Below are 24,712 nucleotides of genomic sequence, written 5' to 3' on the forward strand. Positions count from 1 at the left end.
GTTGTACCTACATTACCCGGTGTGTAGACATATATGGAATGTACTGCACCAAGGCAAGGTAGCTAGGCATAATAGGAAAGGCCCACTCCCTCCCACCCCATCTCCAGCCACTACAAATCTGTTTTGCGATCTTACATTATTGAAGTAAAAAAAAAAAAAAAAAGAATCAGCAAAAAATCTGTCCTGGATCTTATTTGCCACACTCCAGCAGGCAACAAGCGGCTCAGTTACACTACACTTGCACTGAACAATCTGTCTGGTGAAGGTTCACAAAACGATGAAATACCTTGTCAGACACTGCCTGACCTGTTCAGCGGAGTGACTCTGGAAATAATCAAATCAAATCAAATAGTAACGAAGGGATATTCTGTGAAGAAGAGAGGTGAGGAGGACGGAAGGAGGGAGAGGAGGGAGGTGGTGCAGCATTTATGAAAGGGAGCACTTTCTGCCTTTCTACTCGGAAGCTCACTGCTCTCTCCTCACAATCAGCCATGCACACCCCAGCCATTGTGCGCAAGGGGCTTTAAAGATAAATGGCTGCATGTTAACCACATTTGACATGCTGTACAGTAGCAGCCACCTCGGGTCTCAGGATGCAGCCAAACAAAAAATACAACAAACAATCCCAGCAAGGATGTCAAACATGAGGAAAAGCACAACAATTTGTCACATATCGGTAAACGTTGCGGCTCGCTCGCTGAGTTCACCAGAGGATGGAGAAAAAAGGGAAGGAGGTGTGTGTGTGTGTGTGCGTGTGCGTGTGCGTGTGCGTGTGTGTGTGTGTGTGTGTGCGTGTGCGGCCTAGAGATTGATGTGCTGGGTATCTAAAGGCACACACCTGAGTAAATGTTGCCACTATCCCAGACTGACAAACTTGTGTCACATCACAAAACCTCTTTGATAAAACACCACAATCAAAAAGTGATATTGTGGGGGAACATCGTGTAACATTTTATATCCCTCTCATGCCAGTGCTGACGTCACAAGGTCAGTCAAGTGATGAACACTTAGTTAATTAACAGACAACATATTCAGAAGTACAGACCATCAGTAGCTAGCCTGTAGTCGGCTCCTTCCATGGATTTCTCTGTAAAATCGGACTGAGGTCGTAACCTGGTCAGGTCGTAACCTGACCATAGAGTTCTGGAACCAAAACAAGTGGTTCTGGAACCTGACCATAGAGTTCTGGAACCAAATCAAGTGGTTCTGGAACCTGACCAAAGAGTTCCATCCCAACGTGCGGTGCTGCTAAGAAACTGTTGGATGGAACCGGACAATGGAGAGAACTCATTGTATTTACAACTGGACAAGTTTTCCATTATCCTAATGACACACATGACCTTATTCCTTGGCCCTGCTTTTCTGATGGATTTATCTGGGAAAAAACACCTAAAAGACCTTTCAAATGCCACATGTTCCTATCTCTGGTGTTTATTTTATCAGTAGCAGCCGAGAGGAATTGCTAAAATGATGCTAACGAAGACTGAATTCCAAATAGGTTCAATGTTTTGCAAACAGCTTCAGCTGCATGCTGGGAACAGGGAAGAGCAGACAGGAGGAGGATGGCAATCTCAGTTTACACAGTCTCCGCAGTGCTGCTCCTTTTATAAATTACCTCATCAGTGACTGAAATTAACACCGATTCTTGCAGGCAATTTCTCAATTTCCAATGCTAATTACGTTTTTCTCTTTACTTTTAAATTCTGTACCACCTGTTTAGGGGGGGAGAAGACATCTTAGGCAACGCAGCCGCATTTAATCACAATTTTAATTAACCACAGTGTAGATGTGAAAAAGAAGCAATTATAATGCAGATGAATGATGATTTCCCCACATTAAATTGTTTTGTTTCTTCGTTATGTTGATTGCATAAATACAGGCAGGGAACAATTTTTATCTACTGTAATTTTGTAATTGTTTTGCAACCCAAAATTATTTGGACAGACAGACTGAGTTCATCTGTTTACAGATTGTTTCATTTTGTTTAACCCTGTAATTGCTGCCAATACGTGTTTGGGTTAAAACGTAATTTTGACAAGCAGAAGCTAGGCAGCCCTGCTACTGATGTACTGACGCGGTATCAAGCCCAACACCTAATGTCTGTACACTTTGAGTTACACTCTTCCTCTCAATAAAAATTAAAAAAACACAAAAAAACTTAACTACATCTTTACCTCCATCGACCTTTCCCATCTATTTAACGAAATGAAAGTCACTCTTCCCCCCTCCCTCCCCTTTCGCAATTGAGCAGACAGTTGCAAATGAAAGCACAGATGGGTACTACAAGAATGGTCTCATAATCTTTACTGGCTCATGAAAATATCATTGGGTTTGAAGAAGACTGGTGTCTTAGAGGACTTTTACAGGCTGTGTTCTCAGGAACTTGCGTTTATATAATGTCACAAGCACTGCCACAACAAAGACTAAAAGACATCAACATAGCCAGATCCCCGAAAATGGTATTGTTTCTTCCGCTAAAAGAATTTGTTGGCTAACAATCTCAACTGATCTAGAGGTGCACCTATAAGGCAGATGCGTTTGGCACAGAGGTGAATTAGATGGACCTGAGTCAGACACACACACTGTCCTGGCTTGAAATGGTGGAACCAACCGACCCATTAGAGACCAGAGGACTGTTCACATTACTGTCCACATTTGATGGGGAGAGGAGATATCTGGCATGGCTGATGGCTTGGGGCCTACAGGCCTTTCACCCTGACCTGGCTGGCATGGTCTGCTACCGGACATCTTTCCCCCCTTCCCCTGTCTACCTTCCCCCAGCTAGCTGCCTGCCTCCCCCTCCCCTTCACTAATCTCACTGCAAACAGCTTTCAGTTTGAGCAGAGACCATAAAGAGGAGTAGAGAAAGGCATCGGAGTCCTGCAGCCACAGGCAGTGCCGTGAAGCTTCTCTATGAACAAAACTTCGGTATGAAATAGGGGGGCAGTACAGTATGTGTATGCAACTATAATTTGTTGCTTTTTTATGGGTTTTGAAAACGGGTTCGCGAGAGAGTTTGAGCACAGTGTGTAATTCCAGAAAACAACAACAAAATCTGTAATACCGGTCATGAAAATAACCCATATATACTACGCAGTAAACACACAACTTCTGAGCATACATCAACACTAAAAAAGAGAATATTTATGAGTCTCTGCTCTTCTGACTTTCCAAGAGCACCTCAAGAGATTCACAGCAAAACTTGGTATATATATATAATCATATCTTTGGAGAAAAGAGGCAACCCCATTCTGAATATTAGTGGTGATGGCTAGGCGTAAACAGAGCATAAAATCCGGAGGAACTGTGACAAGGCCCATATGCACGCAGACAATACCAGGCCGGCATCTCCATGCCTTTGTTCCCAGCTTAACAAAACTCTGCCGTCACACCACTTTGACTCAATGCTGCCTGTCGAACGGCCGTCAACCCGTCAGGCCCTGGCTGTCACATGCAAAGCTCACAGAGAGAGAGGGGGAGTGAGAGACAGAGAGAGGGGAGAGATGGAGATAGAGAGCAAGAAGGAGAGATTGAAAAAAAAAGACGTGTGAAAGTGTCATACTTCTCCGAGGCTCTACGGCTGTTAAAGGGGAAAACGCATTTTAAGCATGCGTGCGGAGGAAAGATTAAAAAAAGAGAGCAAAGACGAATACAAGAAACAATGATAGTCACCTAGATCTCTGCTTCCCCTTTAATAAGAATATATGTTAAGAGGATTTCAACTCTGCTCCTTAGGGGATTTGAAACATTTTACAGCAGAATTCTCGTCCTGCTTTGTGACGTCGCAGAGACAGAATTGGAGCAGCGAAGAATCACTAAAAGTTTCATCAAACAAATCCTTATCTCGATTTCTCTAAGGGCTATAGAGGAGAGTAATTCAAGAAGATAACAGTACTGCTCATCTGTGTCCTGCTACAACCCATTTCTATGTAACTCAGGCGATTCAAGGTGCGACAATTGCATTTGTTCTCTCTCTTTGTGTGTGTGTGTGTGTGTGTGTGTGTGTGTGTGTGTGTGTGTGTGTGTGTGTGTGTGTGTGTGTGTGTGTGTGTGTGTGTGTGTGTGTCCGTGTGTCCGTGTGTCCGTGTGTCCGTGTGTCCGTGTGTCCGTGTGTCCGTGTGTGAGTGTACAACTTTTTCCAATGCACAGAGTAACTCTGAAAGCCTGACGTTTAATATCCACCACTGCACTCACTCACCGAGTGGTTTTGATCCTCAGCAATATCATCCATTGCACTAAACCAATTTTTCCAAGTCACTATTCCAGCTAAACAACGAATGCTTGTCTTCATATCCATCCCCCCAAAATCCAATAAAAGACAACACTAAAGATGGCCATTACCACAGAGATTCGGAAGCAGAGGCGAAAGGGGGAAGAAAAAGTTGAGAAAAAAGGCCTACTCATCCCTTCATCCGCCTAACTTTGCGCCCATTACCCATGTGACCTAGCTCGCTCAGGGCCCTTTCCTCTCGCTTCTCTCCTCCACCCTGGCCAAGCCAGGGAGAGATTTGTCTCACCCTCCCGCCCTGCCACTGTCAGTTCCCTGTCTCTTTCCCCGGTCCCTACCCTGGCTGTCAGGTTCTGGCCTGCCAATTTCAACTTGAAGCTTGACTGAGCTGATTTGATGCAAATACCTCAGGGGAGAATCCTGAAACTGATGAACAGTTATGTCAAGTCGATTTTGCACCGTTGGGAAAAGGTAACCTCTGCGTCGGAGAGGAAGAAAAAAACACAACAAGGTTAAAGAGAGAGAGAGAGGCTTTTGGTGCACATGTAATAGCGCCCGGCTCCGCGTCCCCCCCGCCGCCCCGTGTCCCCTCGCTGCCTCTTACTGCTCCTCAGAAACGGTAACTGTCAGTAGAAGTACTAATTGCAGATGTGCCAAGCTGCCATTATAATAAAATCAGAGGCAGTGTGGACATTAAAAATGGCTGCCTCATTTGAGAGACTGCTAAAAAAGGTAGGCATAACTGAATATTTCATGACTTTAATTACTAAGGAATATTCCTTTCCGGCAGTATGGACCGAGTGTTGCTGTAACTAATTATGAAAAGTAATAACACTAGAGATCCTGTGATTGCCAGTTTACAAGGTAGCCTACTTGGCATGTTGAGCCACTATAATATCCCAGACTCATTCAATACTAGAATACATACAGGGAAATGATCTCGCTCTCTCTACCTCTCTGTGTTTCTGATCTCTCTCTCTCTCTACCTCTCTATGTTTCTGATCTCTCTCTCTCTACCTCTCTATGTTTCTCACACTCTCTCTCCCTCTACCTCACCACCTCTACTACATGTCCCTGTCATTTGAATGAAAACAGACAGAATATTGAGAGACTTTCTCCTCCTACACATTTTCTTAACAAAGCACTGATGCAACCAGGTACCTGGACCGTGAAGTGCAATTTGATTAATCCTTTAATTCACAAGACTAAGTACCTGTGTGGCTCTAACCTAACTTCCGCGCTACCAGCCATATATTTACATGACTTCATCATCCTGACTCCCTGTGATGTCAGTGCCTTGGTTCGATACGACTCTGCCTGAACATTATTCTAACTATGCTGCCGCCAATGGTGCATCCCTGGCGTAACGTACGACCACTGATATGGCCGTGGAGAGAAGGAAAGTAAGTACAAGGTCTGCTTTGATGGGCATGCTAATACTAATACCCCTAAGTAGTAAGAATAACAAAGTGATGGAGAATTTATCTCAGGAATGTTGGAACAAGACGCTGGAGTGATAAGAGTGAATCTTCCTTTGGGTAGGAAAGCAGGGAGTAGCCAGTAATTACTGACGACTGGGGTCTAGCCTGGACTTACAGTCGGTGATAGTGCAGGTAGAGACTAGGGTAGTCTAGGCACCGAGTCAGCCCTTTTTTTAGCCGCAACTAGTCCCAAACCCAGCCCCAACCCTAACCTTAGCCCTCCAGCCCGACCCCATTCCCAGAAATATACCCTAGGTCTCAACCCGAGCCCTTTTCCCCTGACCCTGCCTCCACCCTATGACTCTGGTCCTGTGTGTCAGAAAGGCTGAGGACAGCTGTCGGTGTGATTATCCTCCAGCTACCTGAGGAGGTGTTTGTTTGACATTGGTGTTTGACAGCGGCGGGACGCAGGCCGTTCAGTGGGGGCTCCATCCCTAGTCAGAACCTATTAACACGAGAATTCACCTCGGAGTTTTCTACGAGGCCAGACTGGTTCACACACAATCTTTACACGTGTCCTTACTACTGGTGACATTTAAAGGGGGGAGGTGTGTGTTTTTTCTCTCTCCTTGGCTCACTTTTAGCAAAGGTTAAATGTATGTTTGAATAACAAGGGGAAATGTAATTTCATACAATTTCCTCTATTGCTGCAACGTTCGGTTAAGAGCTCAGTTGATCAAACGATAAGATGAAAGCGTTTAAAGTGACAAAAATGTAGCGCTACAAATGACTGAATCTGCACAGCAATCAACTGCAATTACAAAGAAATAACAGTGGCACAGTTACCTTCCATAATATTCAACACGGACCCAGTACGTCCTTAAACAAGACAGACACAACCTTCCCCATTTCCAACCAGGCAAAGGTAGGAAAGGAGAAAACCTCTCTAGGTGACTTGGCTTCTACATGATTCTAACAAATGGAAGGAAATGAGCTGGAATGAGGCAACATGTTCTATTAGGTCTTATTAAGGGTAATAGTATAACAGTGTAAAATGCATTGAGTCATATGTGGAAAAAGTCCTACATTTCCAAATGCCATGATACCTTAATCTGACAATCTCTTATTGATTGTCCCATGTGTCCATGACCTTGCCAGAAGTGCTCTTCCACCCAACAATCAAACATACATCAAAGAGTGTGTGTGTGTGTGTGCGTGTGCGTGTGCGCGCGCGTGTGTGTGTGTGTGTGTGTGTGTGTGTGTGTGTGTGTGTGTGTGTGTGTGTGTGTGTGTGTGTGTGTGTGTGTGTGTGTGCGCTTGCCTTGTGTCTGGTCAGACTTGGTGAAGAAACAAAATCCACCGACTTCAGAGGACGAAACAGGAAACTGAGGGACCACTTTCAGCACTGTTTTTCCATAAAGGTGAAAACTTTGAACATGCAGATAACGAACAGCGGACAGAGAAATACAGCGCCATTCATACACTACCAACCAGATCAAAAGGCATCTGATGAGATAAAGCTCCTTTTATTTTCCTCACAACTAGTGTTGCTACCTTCCTTTTTTAGCTTTTTAGTAGACCCCCTCCCCATCCCCGACAGCAGTATGGAGTGATATACTCTTAGCCATTATCATTAGCACACCAATATTTCTATAGGCCATAACACAGTCATTATTGAACTTGCGGAATACATGCTGTTTAGGCTATGGGGGATGTGGAGCAGCCACAAATGTCATGCATGTGGGCACTATACTTACTCACTCATGAGGAAAATCCAGATGTATATTGTAAGAGGACAATCAGCAGAATGGGAGAATTCCATCGTGATTTCCATCGAATTTTTCGTGTTCTGAAGCACAGACGGTGTATTGCTAGAACTGTCGACTTGCTGTGTATTACGCTGACTGTACGTCACATGCAATACAGCATAATGAAATATAAGATTATACGCACACAACACGGTGCCTTTAAACTTCTAATTTGTTTCATTAAGAAATCTAAATGTTAGTTCCCACCTGCTACGCAACCTGTCGCAAGTCATACCAAGTGTACCTTGCAAATAGGAAAGTTGACACGTAGAACATTTTGAAAATCACACGCAAGCCATTGTAAACAACTAGACGTGTGCAAACAGCGGGATGGGAACCGAATGGATGGGCCGAATAAAGACTTTGCATTTTCACTCGAGAAAATATCAAATGAGGCATGATATTTTTCTAAAATGTATTTTTCTCACCCAATGCATAAAACATTGTGGGCTTAGGATAAGAAAGTACACACATAAATGTAAAATCCAAATGCATGCAATTATTTGCCAGTCCACTGAAGTTTCAATTTCAGTGTTTGCCTTGTGTCTGTATAACACACACAGAAAAAAAAGAGAAGAGCCGAAGGAATAAACGAAAGAAAGAAGAGAAATATATTCGACTGAATATTTTCCAACTTCAGTCTGTGGGAGTTCACATCACCTTACAGGGGAGTGGATATGAACTGTCAAGTCGCAAGAGGATGGTGACAGAGACAGGCTTAGAGGACGAGTCACGGCGGAACGGCGCCGCAAACACCTTTAATTCTGTCACTTCTCCTCCATCATTCAATCTTTCACACCCGCGAGTCGCTAAAGTCCTCACACACACACACACACACACACACAACCTGAACTACGGACAACACACACACAGCCAAATACAGCACCATATGATCCAGCGCAGGACGAAGAATTAGAGGTGGATAAAGTGAACCGGGTCTCAAAACAAGTCAAACTTAAGACTTAATCCTCATCAAAACACGATCAAATGTCTATTCGCTTTAAGCATTATGAATATCGAGACATCAAATCAACATATTAAGCCAAGGGGCTTGTGAGGACTGCCTTCTCGTTGGTTATGATTCATGCATTTTTCTTAGTCACTGATGACGCAAGGAACTCACCAGTACCTGGTCCTCGACAGTGACATAAGTAAGCAGCACAGAAGACATTGCCAGCAGAGCAGCAACTAGAGCTGAAGCTATTGCAGAGGGAAAGAATTTCAACTATAATGATGGGTTGGGTATTCTATAAAGCCAGGCGAGTCCCCTATCCAAGAGCTCGCAGCTTTTCCACACAAAAGAGAGAGAGGGAAAGTTTTCAACAGAGATGAGAAAATGTTCCATGCATGAGAAGAGCAGAAACCTGAACTGTCCAAGTAAAGAGTGAGTGAGTGCCCACAAAGAGTTAACCACTTTCCCTGGTATCGAAGCATTGGTTAATATCACGCCTGCCTAGTAAAGAATTATCCCTGCACCTCTCGGGAACAAAAGACTCCTTTTGCAAACAGACTCCTACTTTCCCCCAGTGTCCAAAGGTGTTTGCTGAAGTAAATCTGTCTAAATCCCGGCCAGCTTGGGAATGGGGGAAGGTGTACTAATAACCCTTTTTTTCTTAACAAAAAGTTCTGGTTGAAAAAAAAAAAGAAAGAATCTGGAATTCATATCACATGATGCATTTAAAGTTGTAGGCTGAAGCATCGACCCTTTCAAAGCTTGGCAACGGATTTGCATACATGATTCTTTAGTCTGATTGAGAGAGAGGAGAGCGGAGAAATAGATCTCACTACACAATAAAGATATCTCGTCAACCAACTTAAGAGAAGAGTGGAAGCATGCGGTTAAACTTTGGTCCACATTTCTAGGAGGGGGGGGGGACCAAATCTAATCTTAAAGTAGAGAGAGTACTGAGCTATAAAGTCAAGAGAAACAAAAACGGCAACACTGTTTGAATGGGTTTTTATATTTATTCCATAACACAACTACTCAACTTTTCTCAGTAAACCCGGCATAGTGTATCAACTAACATGATACTCTGAAAGATCACAATGCAACAACTCCAGAAATACTCTCCTATTGACCTCTGACACACCTGCTCTTCTAGTGACGTACAAAAACACACATCCACAAGGAATCCTTACAACATCACGTGAGAATTCAATTTGACAAATAGCAGTAGACAGAAGCACTGCGTTGCTCCCCAATTCTTATTTCAAAATGGACAACAACAAAAAAAACACCCCCAAAAAAAGTAATTGTGTCTAAACACACCTTGCTCCTAGCTAGTATAGACTTCTTAAGTTAGAATCTGATCCGTTTCAGACACGTTTTCATTTTTTTTAAAGTGTGAGAGTGAGTGTCCATGAATAGTACAGGCATGCCATCTCGTAACACTATCTGACTGTCAGGAGGGCCAGGCCTACCCCGGTAGAGTAGGAGCTATATTAGGCTAGTAACCAGGGGACGCCCAACAAACAGCCACAAACACCTAAGTTATTTTGTTCACCACCCACCCTTCTCCCTTTTTTTTTTATTTTTTTTTTGCTATTGCTCTCCTTTCTTGCTTTCCTTTTTTCCCCCCTTTTCATCTCGGGCCTTTCTGATGCTGAATGCAAATGTAGCCTGCTGGCGGTGAAAGGGCTGAATTGTGATTAAGAAGAAGAGCTCCTTTCTTTGTTCTCCCCTCGGGGGATGTTTACTGAGAGAGACACGGCGGATCAGATATGAAAGACATTCAGGTCAGCATTGATGTGAGCAAAAGTGAAACCATACCTAAGGCATTCCAAAGACCGCGGTGTCAGGGGTTCAGCTAACGGTGCCTTTGCTGTGTGTGTTCTCCCTGTTAGGCGGAAATATCTTCACAAGCCAGAGAGGGAGAAAAAAAATATAGAGAACCCAAAACAAAAAAATAAATAAAATGGGAAAGATTTTTTTTTGAAACAGACAAAATGTTTTGGGATAAAGTTGCGTATTGGTGTCCGACTGAGGAGATGGTCATTAGTGTTCTATCAGATTCGTAATCGTCTGATACTGGCGTGAATCTGGTTCCTCACAGCAAACACAACATGTGTTTGTGGCTTAACGTGATGTCAGGGAGATCTATGTAGTTTTGAATGAACTAAAACCTTTACTAAGTCGAAAGTCACCACACTAGGCAATGGAATGCATATGGAGCTTTTTTTACTATTTTGGAAGTTCTGAAATATAACAGGTAGAGATCCAGTAACAGAAATGTGTTCAGTGGTGTACGTCCGACTATAGTCGTTTTAGCAGAAGGATATATTTAGCTCATGATGACCCCCGTTTGATAAAAAATGACAAACATCAAACTACAGTGATGCATCAACCAAACTGTATCTGCTTGGAAAGCATGAAAAGGGCAACAAAGGTCTCTGGCATAACGACATGCCAGAAATCAGGATCAGTATGTTGTTTTGGGAACAGTGCACAAAAAACAAACATCCTCTACATGCTGCATCTACCATTACCAGACACCATCAGTCTATGAGTCTAAAGTAAATAATCGAATAATATCTCATCATATGAAATACATGAAATCGCTTTTCTAAAAACCCTGAGTCTGTCTGGACACCTCATGTCTCACCACTGTCACTGCTGCCATGCAAACAGTGCAGGCCTCTGCCGAAGGGAGATTATTTCTTGCTGGCTCGTAATATCTGCAGTAATTATTTCACTTGCTTAAACAAAATAATCCTTTTCTAAACACTGATGCACCACGGCAACACCGCCCTTTCCATTTTCTTGCCCGAGTGAAAAAGCCATCAGAAAAGGTGACAAGCTATGGCTGCTTAGACAATTGCACCCTTGTGGGAATGACAGCATAAATGGTACAGTGGACACCCCAGCACTATTGACGTTATAAACATGTAAATGAAACACATTACGACTGACAATCAATTGTCCGTGAGCGCCAGCGAACCTGCCCTCCTTTTCCCTGTGACAGCAACAAAATAGTGCCTACCTTAGGAAGAGGAAACATTTGTGAAAAGGGAAGGGGGGGGGGGGCTTGGTGGGGGGGAAGGAAAGGGAAGGGGAGCTTTTTCTCTTCGACTCGGGAGCAAATGCACCTTAAAAGCAAATGAATAATAGAGATGGACAAAATGTTTAGACTGGAAGGAATCTGCCATTGTTTGGGCTGAAGGCAGGGCTGAGGCTAAAGAATTAGTAGAACTCCTTTATATCTTTAGCGTGAATGCACACAGGCTTTTATAATCACATTCACAGCATTGTATTAAACTATTGGAGCCAGAGAGAGAGAGAGAGACACAGAGAGAAGCTGGAAAGCTTCTTCTTTTTTTATACCTTTAATTACGTAATCAATATATTCTGGAGCCTGGTAACATCTATGGAGAGGCTTTCTGTTGATTGAAAATGTATAGGTCTTTGTATTGCATTACAGAAAATGTCAGGAAAAAACGACCATTGGAATTGCTACCTTTACATTTGAAACTTCTCCTGAAAAAGTGGTATCATTTTATGTACCACCTCATAAAATGGCACACCCAGTACAGACAAAACCACATAACACACACAACTCCAACATTACCCCAGAGTTGAACGTAAACCAAATAGATGAGCGGGAGATACTGATCAGTACCCCTGTCTGTCATTTCCATAGTCAATTTCTCTTTACCCATACTGAGAGAGCAATAAAAGTGTGGAAACTGAAAGTATGCCATACAAAAGTACTACTTTTTAACAGTACTGATTGACTAATCATGTTAGAAGGGAATAGGTTTGTGGAGTACTTTTCCAGCTTTACTTATAAACACACAGAGAGGTAGAGCCCCACAGCTGGGTCTGACTTGCAACACCTGGGAAGGCAGGCAAGAGAGAAAACTCCAACAAACTACAGGGTTGCCAATATCAAGTTGCACCGAACTGTGAGATTGACTTTACACTCTTTAACTCTGGATGCGATAAGCATGTATAGTATCATATGTGGGCCTATAGAATCACACGCCAAAGGCGTGTTATCAACAAACAGCGAAGCCAAATACACCGTGCACGGCTACAGAACCATTATTACCAACTATAATGTGACCAAATAACCTAATCTGAATAAATTCACCTGGAATTCCAGAGTCTCAATCTAAGGTCAGAATACTGGCTATAGAATTGAGCTATAATTGTGAATCGAAACGTTGAAATCCTACTGAAAATATTCTATAACTACAGATAAATGTCTTCTGGAAAACACGACAAACTGTCATGCAGGGAAAAAATCATTTATTTCTCTACCCATATCATTAAAAAAAATCATTTACATCATCAATCTATCAATATTCAAAATATTTCAATTGATGGTCTATTTTTTTAATCTTGTTTACTGCGTTCAAGTAATCTCAGTATGTAGGCTATCGGTCTGATAAGGATCCTCATATATAGCTATATAGTGGTGTTATCTATCGGCCAGACACACAAGCTCAGCTCCTATGACATCTCTCCATGCATCCAGGGGAGAAAATAAAATCCACTCTGTCTGAATAGCTCAACCACAGCATTCCCAAAGGGAGAGAGCTATTGAAGGCATCCCATGACGAGAAAATGTAAATAGAGGGAGGGGGGGGGGGGGGGGGGGGGCAACTCAGTGATCACAATGGCATATTCAGAAAATATGATAGAATCAAGAATGTCGAATTTCTACTTGCTCAGTCAGCCTATAATATGTGCATGCTGCACACCACATCGGCACTGAGGGGGAAGCGACTAAAATAACATGTTAATTATTTTTGCATTGAGAGTGTGTGAAGTTGCTTGCTGCTTGTTAATGTTGCAAGGCTGGGAATTTGAAAGGATTTTTGTTTCTGACAAATGCAAATGTCAATCAGTCAGCCTGTGTGTTTGTCAGAAAAAAACACTTACTTGAATGGAGTGTTTTAAAGTAATCCAAACTTTTGTTTACTGGAACAGGTGGGAACTGGCGCTCAGAGGCAAGAAAAGAGGCAAGAACATTCTTATCTCCGAGAAACTACAGTGAAAAGGGGAACCTACTTTCACTCCTGTCTTTTGTTATTCAGAACAACAACAAGCTTGAAGCACCAATGACTCTCCTTGTATTGATTGTACAAAATCAATACACAAAATGTAATAAGGAAAAGAGCCACACAAAAATTCATACGCATTTGATAAGGCTACTTTGTACAACAACAATGAACATCCAAAGCGTTCCCGTCTGAGAAAAGATCTCGGGACCCAGACATGTGGTGATGCTGGATTTACTTGTGCACGGGGTGTATTGTAGTCTACAGTCCACAAAAAAAGGAAAGGAACAAACGTCTATTCCCTGCGAAAAGCGATCCACGCCATGGCTCAATAACTCCCAACATATAACACAGTTCGGTGGGTGGACAAACAGTTGACAATAACAGAGTGACAAATGTATCCTTCACCGCTATTTGCTCCACACAAAGCACTTCATAATGCTAATAATAAAATAAACTACACGAGACGCACCACCGGTCAATATCACCATCTTAGCGCACATGCCATATTATTTGGTTATAATACCTTAGTAAACTAAGCTATTGCAGCCTGTTCACTACGTATTGTCCACCCATGTTCTGTTTCATATTCTTGCCAGTTGCCAACGGTTTGGGACACTAATCATTTCATACTAAAAGGGGACTATGCTTCGAGAGAAAGCAGATAGACACTATAACAAATCATTTGGGTGCAACGCGAGGACTAAACATACCAATAACGTTTTAAACATATAAAAATGAATTACATTAATGTCATAATATACTCAGGGGTGTGAGAGACTCTAAGCAATGTGTAGCATAAGGAACAAACACTTGCTGAATAAAATGCTCAAACCACTAAATCTACAGGTACGTCAACTACAGAACAGCAAATAAAATCAATCCTCATCTAACGGGTTTGTCTTGGTGGGAAATAAGGGACTTCGCGACTGAACCGTTATCTGGGAAGGGAAACTTTCTGAAATTCCTCCCACTGCTACTCAGTCTTTTCGCACAACGATAAACTCTCAACTTATTACAACTCTCATCAAACCGTCTCTGTAAAAATGACGAAATGAGCAAAGACGTTGTGATCCTAATTTCACAATGAAGGATAGACAGTCCCGCACGTCCACAGTACAATACTGACACATTACGCATTCTTTCCCAGTTAGAAGTGTCCCTGTATTTCCTATGAGACGAGAGCAGAACAGAACACGCATTTGGCAATTCGTAGCCAGCCCCTCTGAACTACAGTCACAGTGACAGCACTACAACTCTAGATCCACAACAAACATATTTCGCAAATGACAGTTTGTTATTTTCCGTGTCTTTTCTTACCGTTTTTCCTTCTTGGATTGGCTTGTTTTCGCCTCTTACACCTGGGGCCATCCGCCATGATCTCGTGCTTCATTGATAAGAGTGGATCAGATGGCAGCTCGCATGGACTCGACTCCTTGAATCAGCAGCAGCAGCAGCACGCAGGCTCAATATCTAACAACCAAACACAGGCAGCAACAATGTGGGTACACTGGACTGACTGGGAGAACATATTTCAATATCAGGCGCCAAATAAAACAGAAAATAATAGAAAACCCCTCTAATATACAAAACGTGTATTTTATACCTATGCTAAAGTACGATAAGGGGTCGATCAATGTATTGTTGATGTGTATAATGCCAGTGATCGGGATGAGGATAAGTGGAAGTGAACATTGACGACGGGGAAGGAGAGGATGCAGAGAAAGGGGGAGACAGGGAGTTACACCTTCAGTATGAGGCATAATTCAGACGGACTGGCCGTGCTGGGTTAAGCATGCGTTTTACATTGTTTTAATTCCAATAAGAAAAGTTTTACCATTGCTCCTTTTCTTTCTTTTGTGCTGTTTTCATTTTATGTTCTGCTTCGATATAAAAAAATAATAACTCGTACATCGCAAACAGTAGGCCCACATTGATTTATCTGGGTTCATGTTTTTTAACCTACATTTTTTTTTTAAATTGAGAGTAACCTATATTGATGACACAATGTTAAAGTTATGAGTTCAACGATTTGCTTTGTGTCAAATGTAAATATCAGAAGGTTGAAACAACAGTTTCACTCCGCCAGGCAATATATCACTTACAACACACAGCAATACAAAAAAAATAAAGATGATTCAAAAAGCTATGTTGTGAAATACCTAGGCCTAAATGCGTAAATGTAAAAGTACTCCGCCATTCATTTACGAAGATTACATGTGTTCATTTAAGATTCATTTTTAGATAGCATGCATATTTTACGTTTTAGGCCTAGCATGCTGAAATACGTACATAAATAAATAAGTTAAAAAAACAGACAAAACATGAAAACAGTCATGCTTTCAATGGACTAATCGAGCAAAATGAGCGGGTTAATTTCTGTCATTGGATTGTATTACTATGGGGAACGACCCACGACAGGAAAAACAAATAAACACACAAAAACTAACAAATACCACAAAATGATGTGTCAACAAAAATACAATTACCCAGACAGGATATGAAACATATTATAGCTATCTGAACAAAATGATGTAAATGACATGGATATTGGATATGATACGCGAATATTTACCCTATTGTGAGACAGGCAACTTCTCTACGTAACCAAAGGATACAGAAAGACACTAACAAAAACAAGTTGGATTCAAAAGGGTGGCTCGGTGAAACTGAATCCAAAGCTGAATAAGAAAGAGCTTCTTCTTTCTTTTTTTAATGGTTTTTCGGCTCGAAGAGTAGGTTTTTCAGCAAATTCTACAAAACTGCATCTTCTCTGATGAAACGCACTGCAAGCCTAGATACTTAAAGCGCACCGCTCCCTCATCCACCTGTGCAGGTAGAGAAAGTTTAACGTGAACGCAATACTATAGCACCAAAGCCCCTACAAAAGCTCTAAGTCGCGATCTCTAAAATTATAAATGACCAATTGTATAAAGTTTATTAGTCGAGGTAAAGAAACGGACACATACCTGATTCCCTATAGTAGTATATTTTCGGTAGACTTCGGTTGTAGTGATAACACGAGACTGCAGCGGTAAGCAATTGTGGAGAGAAATGTGCAGGGATCCTTGCAATGATAATAAAGCCTTAGAAATAGTGGTTCGAGAAGGACCGTTATTCCTGCTAGGGCAGGTTAGGACTGATCTCTTTCAGACACTCCAGGAAACAAACCTGGGGACGGACTGACGTGTTACGCCTCTTCTAATGACATTTTTTCTTTCTCTTTTCTGTAATACAGAGGAGAGAACCAACCCTGGGACACGCGCCACCTATCGTCACGGGAGGGGATAATTGAGCAGGACCAAACGTGAGCATCTTTTGCTAAACGTGATACGTTTTTTTTTCCCTCTCTCCCAAGCTGTTTGATCCGAGTGAAATGAACTGTGACTGTCGGACTACGACTACCATGTATAGCAGCCGAAGAAGCAAGAATATTATCCTGAAGAAGAAAAGTTGGAACACTCTCTTATTCAACCCACATGACCACAACTGGAAGGGGGGGAAAACGGACCAAAATGATAAGCGTTGGAAGTTTGACTGACTCTCACACATACCAGGGATGAAAATGTAAGGTTTGCAGAGTGTTAAGGAAGTGAGCATCAGCGGTTTGGGTTGTTCATATTTGTAAACGTTGTTTTATATTTGTAAACGTTTATTTATTTGCCTCCTCTATGGACTTGCGTTTATTTTCACTATCGCAATAACCACCATGAGCATGTATAACGGCGCGTGCCCCATGCAGCTACAAGAGCGACGGAGATGTGTATGTTGAGATGCTTCTCGCACTTGCCAGGTGGAGTCAGCTGCGTACAGGTACTTTAGTTGAAGTTTCCCCCGTGTGTTTTAAACAAAGTCTATGTGCACTCATCACTCTGACCAGGTTTGAAATACGTCAAGAGTATACTTAAATTCCTTTTTTCCCACAGGTGTTATTCAAGGTTATATCGACGAACATATTTCACTCTATTGCAACTATACGCCATGGCTATTACTCCAATTAATGTTCCTCTATTTGATTTATTTATGTATTTCCCTGTGATGCTGCTGCTTCAATTTCTGTCCGTCTCTCGCTGAGAGGAAGGCTCCACCTTTGCAACGCTGTGATTGGTTATGTAAATAAAGTATTATATTTGCTGTCCTGTCCTATGCAGTTATCAACTGTATGGATAATTAAATCATCAATCAAGATGCTCGACTGTTTGATGCCTTTGTCCAAAGCCAATCAAATTCCAGAGAAGTCGGAAGCACAGCTCGAGAGGAAAAGGTGCTCAACATCTGGCATGAAATGTTCCAAAAAGACGGTCGATATAGACAGCACAGCTGAAAATAGATTGCTATTAGAGTATTTTTCAATAGTCTTATCTGCAATTAATTTGAATGAATGATATATAATTGTACTAATTATAATTCTGATTATTATTAACAATATGAATATAATGTTGTATTTCTAATATTATGATTATTATGTTTATTATTACATGTACAGTACTGTATTTATTTGCAGCCTACTACTCAATTTATGTTGCACTGTTATATTTTCATTAGCTAGTTATGTACAAAATAACTTTGTTGTCATTTGTGCAGCTGTTATTGGTCGCAGCCAGGTGATGGAGCGTTACAGACTTGAAGAAGGGGACCCGCTTTGCTGCAGCTGGTAGGTACGCTACTCCTAACTCAAGTTTTGCAGCTCCACGGAGTTATCTGCTTTGTGTGTTAATGTCATGTACAGCGTGTGTGAGAGATGAAGACTGATGTAGGCGTGTGATTCGCCTCCGACTTTGACAGCAAATAATAGCCTACAATTGCATGCCCGATAAAGACGCAAAGTCATTCATTTTAAGTGCGCACTGAATGTATGTCAAGCAAGTGCAGGGTCTCTGTCTGACTTGCCAAATCCCTCTGTGCTGCCGCGCCACAACTGGAGCGGTGTCCCTGCTCATTCATCCCCGCGCGCTCTGAGTGACACCGCTCCTTGCTTTCAGCTTGAATATTTTATACAAACATATACAGCGTGAAAAGGGATTACTGACGATAGTTGACCTATAGGGGGACTTTAGGGTTAATGAATCTGTTCATTTAATTGAGAGGAAACACAACACACTCTTGTGGCTCTAGAAAGCAAGTGTCTTTATTTGTACATGCCATATTTGCTGGTATGAATATCAAAACAGCATATATATGCCCTATATGCCCTTTGTCCGTTTTATCATTACTTATGTATTTAGCAAGGAATCAAATATGACCGTTTCATGAAGCAGGAAATGCATACAGGCTATGTCAATTTCAACTAGGATGACATTTAAATGATCATGTGGTGCAACAATAAAACTGTATAGCTTATATCCTATGCACCACAGAAGAAGTACTGGCCTATGGTTTAAACCATAGTGCTGCAGTACAGAATACACAGTGGAATCAGTAGTGATCCTGGTATTTAACCTGGTAACTATTCAACCAGTCAACTGGTTTACACACCTGTCAGGTATAAGGATTCTAGCGTTAAAATACCGCGCGCATTTATATTTTTAAACAAGCGAGGATTACAAAATATGTCAAAGTCATCACTGACCGTTTAGGGTGCCGAAATCACCCTCATCAGGTGGAACATATTTTTGCAAGAAAAGGGGAAAGGTGGAGAATGACGAGTGAATCCAGGACCTCGTTTTTTCTGCCCCACTCTGAATGGAGAGAACAGATGGGTGACTCCGTTCAGTTCATAGACTCCACTGCTGAAGCACACTACTGTTCATGATTATATCAGGCGCCAGGTTTTAACTTCCCACGTGCTATAACAGTGTCATAGGCATAATACGTATTTTCTTTGTATACTAATAAGATGTTTTGTCTGACCACAACACGTTGGCAAGATAACTTGACAGGTAAAAGTACAGCGGCTACACAAATCACAGTCTGTTGTATGATTACAAACCAGCCACAAAATGATTCTATTTTCCCAAAGATATATCATTTCTGTTGTCCTCCCCCTACAGTCCCATGGAAACACAGCTATTTTTGGATTCCAACTCCCTGCAGGACTGCTGTTCTGTGCTGAGAAAGGAGCGGCGATCGAGATGGAATTGCTCCCTGGAAATGTTACATCTATGCTAAAACTTAGGAGGAGGAGGAGGAGGAGGAGGAGGAGAATGCACAGGTGGTGGCGGGGAAAGAATCTAATGGATTGGAATCCCCAAACTAAATAAGAGAGCGAGGGGTGAGGGGGATGAGTGGAGGAGGAGGAGAACAGGACTGTGTCATTTCCTGTACATGAGAACATACCCCAAAGCTGCTCTACATTTCACTGTTTTAATGTCTCCCCTGAATAATTTCACATACCACAAGTATGGCATATGATACATTATGTTAAGTAAGATTTATGTTTAAGACAATTCAACGTCTTACACCAGGTATGACTGCCTTTATGACTACTTATATCCTATATACCGCTGACAGCTCCTTTCAGCGATGGTGAGTATACATTATGTCTGAGGCCCTAAACATACAGCTGAAAGCCTTCTAAAGGTGTTCGGTATACAATACAATGTATAAGGGCCTAAATGATAATGGTGTGAGACAAAGCATCTTTCCCAGATCACATCTATCCCTGTAGTTTGTTTGTAACTCTCCCTCTCTCTCCCTACACTACAACGACGACAACAACATTGACTGCAGATCTCTCTATGGGACCCGTTCTGTGATATTCTGACCCCACTGCTGTGGATAGCTGTAGATATTATGCCATTTTAAACTCCGCCGCTGCTCGCAGTGTACAGAGTAAAGAACATGAGCGATTGTTGGACAATTAGAGGACAGAGGTGACCGTGTGTGTTTGTGTGATCTCTGCGGAGAAGTCTCAAACGCGCAATATGAATTTGGTTTGCGTTCGCTACAGGCCTTACAGGCAAACGAGCACTTCTCCTTTGCTTGTGCTTTTCTCAAAAACACTTCAGATGTTTCTCAGTGTATATAACATAAAGCGAGAGAGAGGGAGGAGAGAGCGAGAGAGAGAGATCACAAAGTAACAGAACAGATTGCTTAGAAACAAAAAGCTCACATCAGAAACGTATTGATTTCGTTTCTGTTGGTTGCTCTTGTTAAAATCAACAGAGTAAGTGCACGGTGATTGAGACTGCGAACGACAACTTATTCATTTGCGCAGCTCAATAAGAGACAGATCAGATGTTCTGCTTTGCTTTGTATCTTTCCTGTGGAAAGAGGTCAGGTCCCCAGGGGCCAGAAAAGTAACAGATTGGTAGAGGGAGGCTATGAGGGACTCAGAAAGACCAGCATTTCTGTTTTAATATTTTGATTGTCCCTCTTTGTGAAGCATATATACCAAGAAAGGATAAAGACAGAAAACACAGACAATTAATGTTTGGCATGGACAACAGTTAGTTCTCTTTTACCCTAAAGGTAAGCTGTTCAGGAACACAGGAAACGTATTTCACTCTCGACTCTAAAGATGACTTATCACTCCCTGGGATTAATAAATGAGGGTGGCTATGATGCGTTATTAATAAAACATTTGAATAATTGTTGTATCTCTAATCTCTACCTACATTTGCATATCAGCCTTTTAATGTCTGTTTCCATATATGACACTAGCTACTTCCTCTTAGGACATAGTGTTTCCAGCTACTTCCTCTTAGGACATAGTGTTTCCAGCTACTTCCTCTTAGGACATAGAAATATAATTAATATAACTAACTTATATCTTCAAACCAAACCATGTCTACTCTCTCTCTCTCTCTCTCTCTCTCTCTCTCTCTCTCTCTCTCTCTCTCTCTCTCTCTCTCTCTCCCTCTCTCTCTCTCACACACACACACACCTCTCTATCTATCTATCTCTCTATCTCTCTCTCTCAGCAATTTCAATACAGTGTGTTCATTTACACTAACCTGGTCCATAGCAAGGGTAATATGTCACAGAGAAAAATCCAATAAACTCAATTTGATGAGGCTGAAGTAACAATGCAGAAAATGACATGTAATTCTCCCCACCCTCCCAACTACCAGACACCGTTAATTTAATGGAATTATGGTAGGACAATTATCAGGTTCAGTCCTCCGCAGAGATGGGAGGGGGGGGGGTTACTTTGACTCTCAAATGACCAGGATGTAAAATAATAGAGCATACTTTAGTCATTGTGAGCTGTAACACTGTCCATCTTAACATTGTTTGTGATTTATTTTCATCCTCAGTGAAATAATAATCACAGTGAAGCTGCTTGTCACTGCAAGGTAGGTAAGGGGTGTTAAGTGTTTTTTTCTTATTTACAATGACGGCATACCCCGGCTAAACCCTCCCCTAACCTGGACGACGCTGGGCCAATTGTGCACCAGCCTATGGGACTTCTGATCACGGCCAGTTGTGATACAGCCTGGGATTGAACCAGGGTCTGTAAGGACACCTCTTGCCCTGCGATGCAGTGTCTTAGACCGCTGCGCCACTCGGGAGCCCCACAGTTAACAGGTATACCTGCAATAGTTTCTCCTACACTGGCACACTTAAACAGTTTAGGCAAATAGAGGTGTAGATAAAGTGTTGTTTCACTTTCGTCAAGAAAAAAATGACAATTGCTATTACCATACTCTGTCAAACAATACATACTGTACCAATATGTGAGTCAAGCTTGTTATCAGATGTAACTGTCCTGGATACGGAGCACATCAATACAGGAGCGCTGTCAAATATCAGGGTTATAGAACTATAATGAACAAATGACTATTGTGATGTGATAATTTCCTCTCTCTCTCTCTCTCTCTCTGTAAAGCAGTGGTCTGGTGCCCTCTCACTCTCACCTCTCACTGCAGTCTTTTTGGCACTTCCATAAATAGAGAGAAATTGAAGGGAGTCGGTTCCTCTTTGATCCTGGTGCTTGTTGTCAAAGCGCCTGGGATTGAAGAGACTGTTGGCCACAATTGACTGCGACAATTAGGAGATGATCAGAGCCCTGGAGTGGAGCACTTAAAGGGTAATTTACATGTCAGTTTGTTGAATAAAAAAAGAGAAAAGGGCCGAAAAAAGATATTCAGCTTAGATTTTTTCTTTTATTTATTTTTTCTTCTATGCCCGCCTTGTAAACTGTAATTTGTCCTCTTGCTAAGGAAAAACCTGGCAGAGGAGCTGGATTCTCATTACCATTTGAAAAGAAGCAATCATGGGGCCACTGCTGAGCCTATTGTCCAGTGAAAATGCTGATTTTTGCAGGCAGTGAGTGAAGGGAAACCTTCTGCTGAGGTAACTCCTATAGTAGCATCCTAATGGTCTCTTCTCTCTTCTTCTGAGGTTTCTATTCTCAACACCTTCAACCCCCACACTGCCTGTCCCATTATTGGGCTGTTTTATAGCTGGGGAAGACGGTGGACTCTAGGCAACCTCCTGGTCACTGAAAAAGAAGAGAGGAGGGACGGAGGGACGGAGGGACGGAGGGAGGGAGGAAAAAGGGAGGGTGGTGGTGGTGGTGTAAAGCTAACAGCAGGTTGATAGGATAATATCCGTCATCTGTTGCCTAGGATCATTTCTATTGCCCCCACCCCTGCGCCTGGTCGCTCCCTTTACTTAATTTCTCCTGACTGCCATGTCAAGGCCGCTACCGCTGTTTTGTCTGTTCGTCTGACTGGGGTTGTAAACTCAGTGGGACAATACAGGGACTAGGGAGAGAAGGTGGAAGGTCTTCGAGGCGTTTTTGTCCGGCCAGGATCTCCCTGTTTGAATAATCACTCCCACAATAATCTAATTCCCCTCTTTTTCTACTGTAAATGAACTAATCCAGATTTTCTTCTTTCCTGTCAACATATAAACACATCCCTAATCTAAATCTGTCAAATGTCCTTAGAAATGTAAATGAGTAAAATGAGTAACAGAATCTATACTAAAAATATATATAAATATAAAATATAAGCGCTACATTGAACAATTTCATTGATTTTACTGAGTTACAGTTTATGTGAGGAAATCAGTCAATTGAAATAAATTCATTAGGCCCTAATCTATGGGTTTCACATGACTGGGAATAGAGATATGCATCTGTTGGTCACAGATACCCCCAAAAAATGGGCTAATGCTCGCCCACACAACGCCATACTCATCGTCTGCGATTGTGAGGCCGGTTGGATGTACTGCCAAAATCTCTAAAACGACGTTGGAAGCGGCTTATGGTAGAGAAATTAACATTCAATTCTCTGGCAACAGCTCTGGTAGACATTCCTGTAATCAGCATGCCAATTGCACGCTCCCTCACAACTTGAGACATCTGTGGCATTGTGTTGTATGACAAAACTGCACATTTTAGAGTGGTATTTTATTGTCCCCAGCACAAGGTGCACCCGTGTAATGATCAGCATCTTGATATGCCACAACTGTCAGGTGGATGGATTATTCTGGCAAAGGAGAAATGCCCACTAACAGGGATGTAAACAAATGTGTGCACAACGTGAGAGAAATAAGCTTTTTGTGCGTAAGGAAAATTTTGGGGATCTTTTTTTTCAGCTCATGAAACATTGGGACCAATACTCTACATGTTGCGTTTATATTTTTGTTCTGTGTAGTTTACTAATCCCAGGAAAATCAGATTGATTAATCTCTCTGCTCTGGAAATTAAACCCATCTGAATTAGGAATATAGAGACAGGTTGAGGTGGGATTACAGATGACAGATTTCCCCAGATTGGGAATATATGCCCAGTCATTCCGTTCACACTCAAAAAACCATACTGTATGGATCTACACAAACAGGCACAATAATAAAGACATGCATGAATAAAAATATCAAAATTTGCAATGTATTTATTCCTGAAAAACCACAATTTGTGTTTAAGTGTTTAAACTCTTAAATCCTCACCACTTAATTATGTTGTTAGTAATGGACTGGCTATGTATAATGCTCTATTCTAAACAGGCAAGATGGTATTTGGTAAAACACACACACACACGCACGCACGCACGCACGCACGCACGCACGCACGCACGCACGCACGCACGCACACACACACACACACACACACACACACACACACACACACACACACACACACACACACACACACACACAGGGTAATGAGAGGTGGAGACACACAGACCGATATGTGTGTGTGTTTGAGTCTTTGCCTAGACACAGAGAGGCGCTGGCAAATCTGGATCAAACCTCAGCCGCAGCAGGAGGTGTAGGTCTCCCAGGTAATGGTTAAATGATGAGCAGATGAACTGTCAACCTATTGATTTAAGTGTTTTGTTCCAGCCAGTCATTATTAACTT

General features: G+C 42.0%; 1 protein-coding gene and 1 long non-coding RNA gene across 6 annotated transcripts in view; one reads left to right on the forward strand and one right to left on the reverse strand.

Moving 5' to 3' along the window:
- Window positions 1-16,705, reverse strand: part of LOC115179757 (zinc finger E-box-binding homeobox 2-like) — a 78,324-nt gene extending 61,619 nt beyond the window's left edge. For 4 of the 5 annotated variants that reach the window (XM_029741485.1, XM_029741484.1, XM_029741486.1 and 1 more), the window contains exons 1-2: window positions 16,430-16,705; window positions 14,781-14,933 (exon numbers count right to left, since the gene is read on the reverse strand). In XM_029741485.1, coding sequence (XP_029597345.1) covers window positions 14,781-14,853 — 73 coding nt within the window. In that variant the 5' untranslated portion in view covers window positions 14,854-14,933; window positions 16,430-16,705. Of the gene's footprint in view, window positions 1-14,780; window positions 14,934-16,429 lie in introns of those variants that run through there. The other variant, XM_029741487.1, reaches the window with a different exon arrangement.
- LOC115179758 (uncharacterized) lies at window positions 14,848-20,992 on the forward strand. Its single transcript, XR_003872992.1, has 3 exons — window positions 14,848-14,961; window positions 16,699-17,724; window positions 18,045-20,992. It is a non-coding gene; the product is annotated as an uncharacterized LOC115179758 (long non-coding RNA).
- The last annotated feature ends 3,720 nt before the right edge of the window (window positions 20,993-24,712 follow it).

This window comes from Salmo trutta, chromosome 39, assembly GCF_901001165.1.
Source record: "Salmo trutta chromosome 39, fSalTru1.1, whole genome shotgun sequence".
In the NCBI taxonomy this organism is placed as follows: Eukaryota; Metazoa; Chordata; class Actinopteri; order Salmoniformes; family Salmonidae; genus Salmo; species Salmo trutta.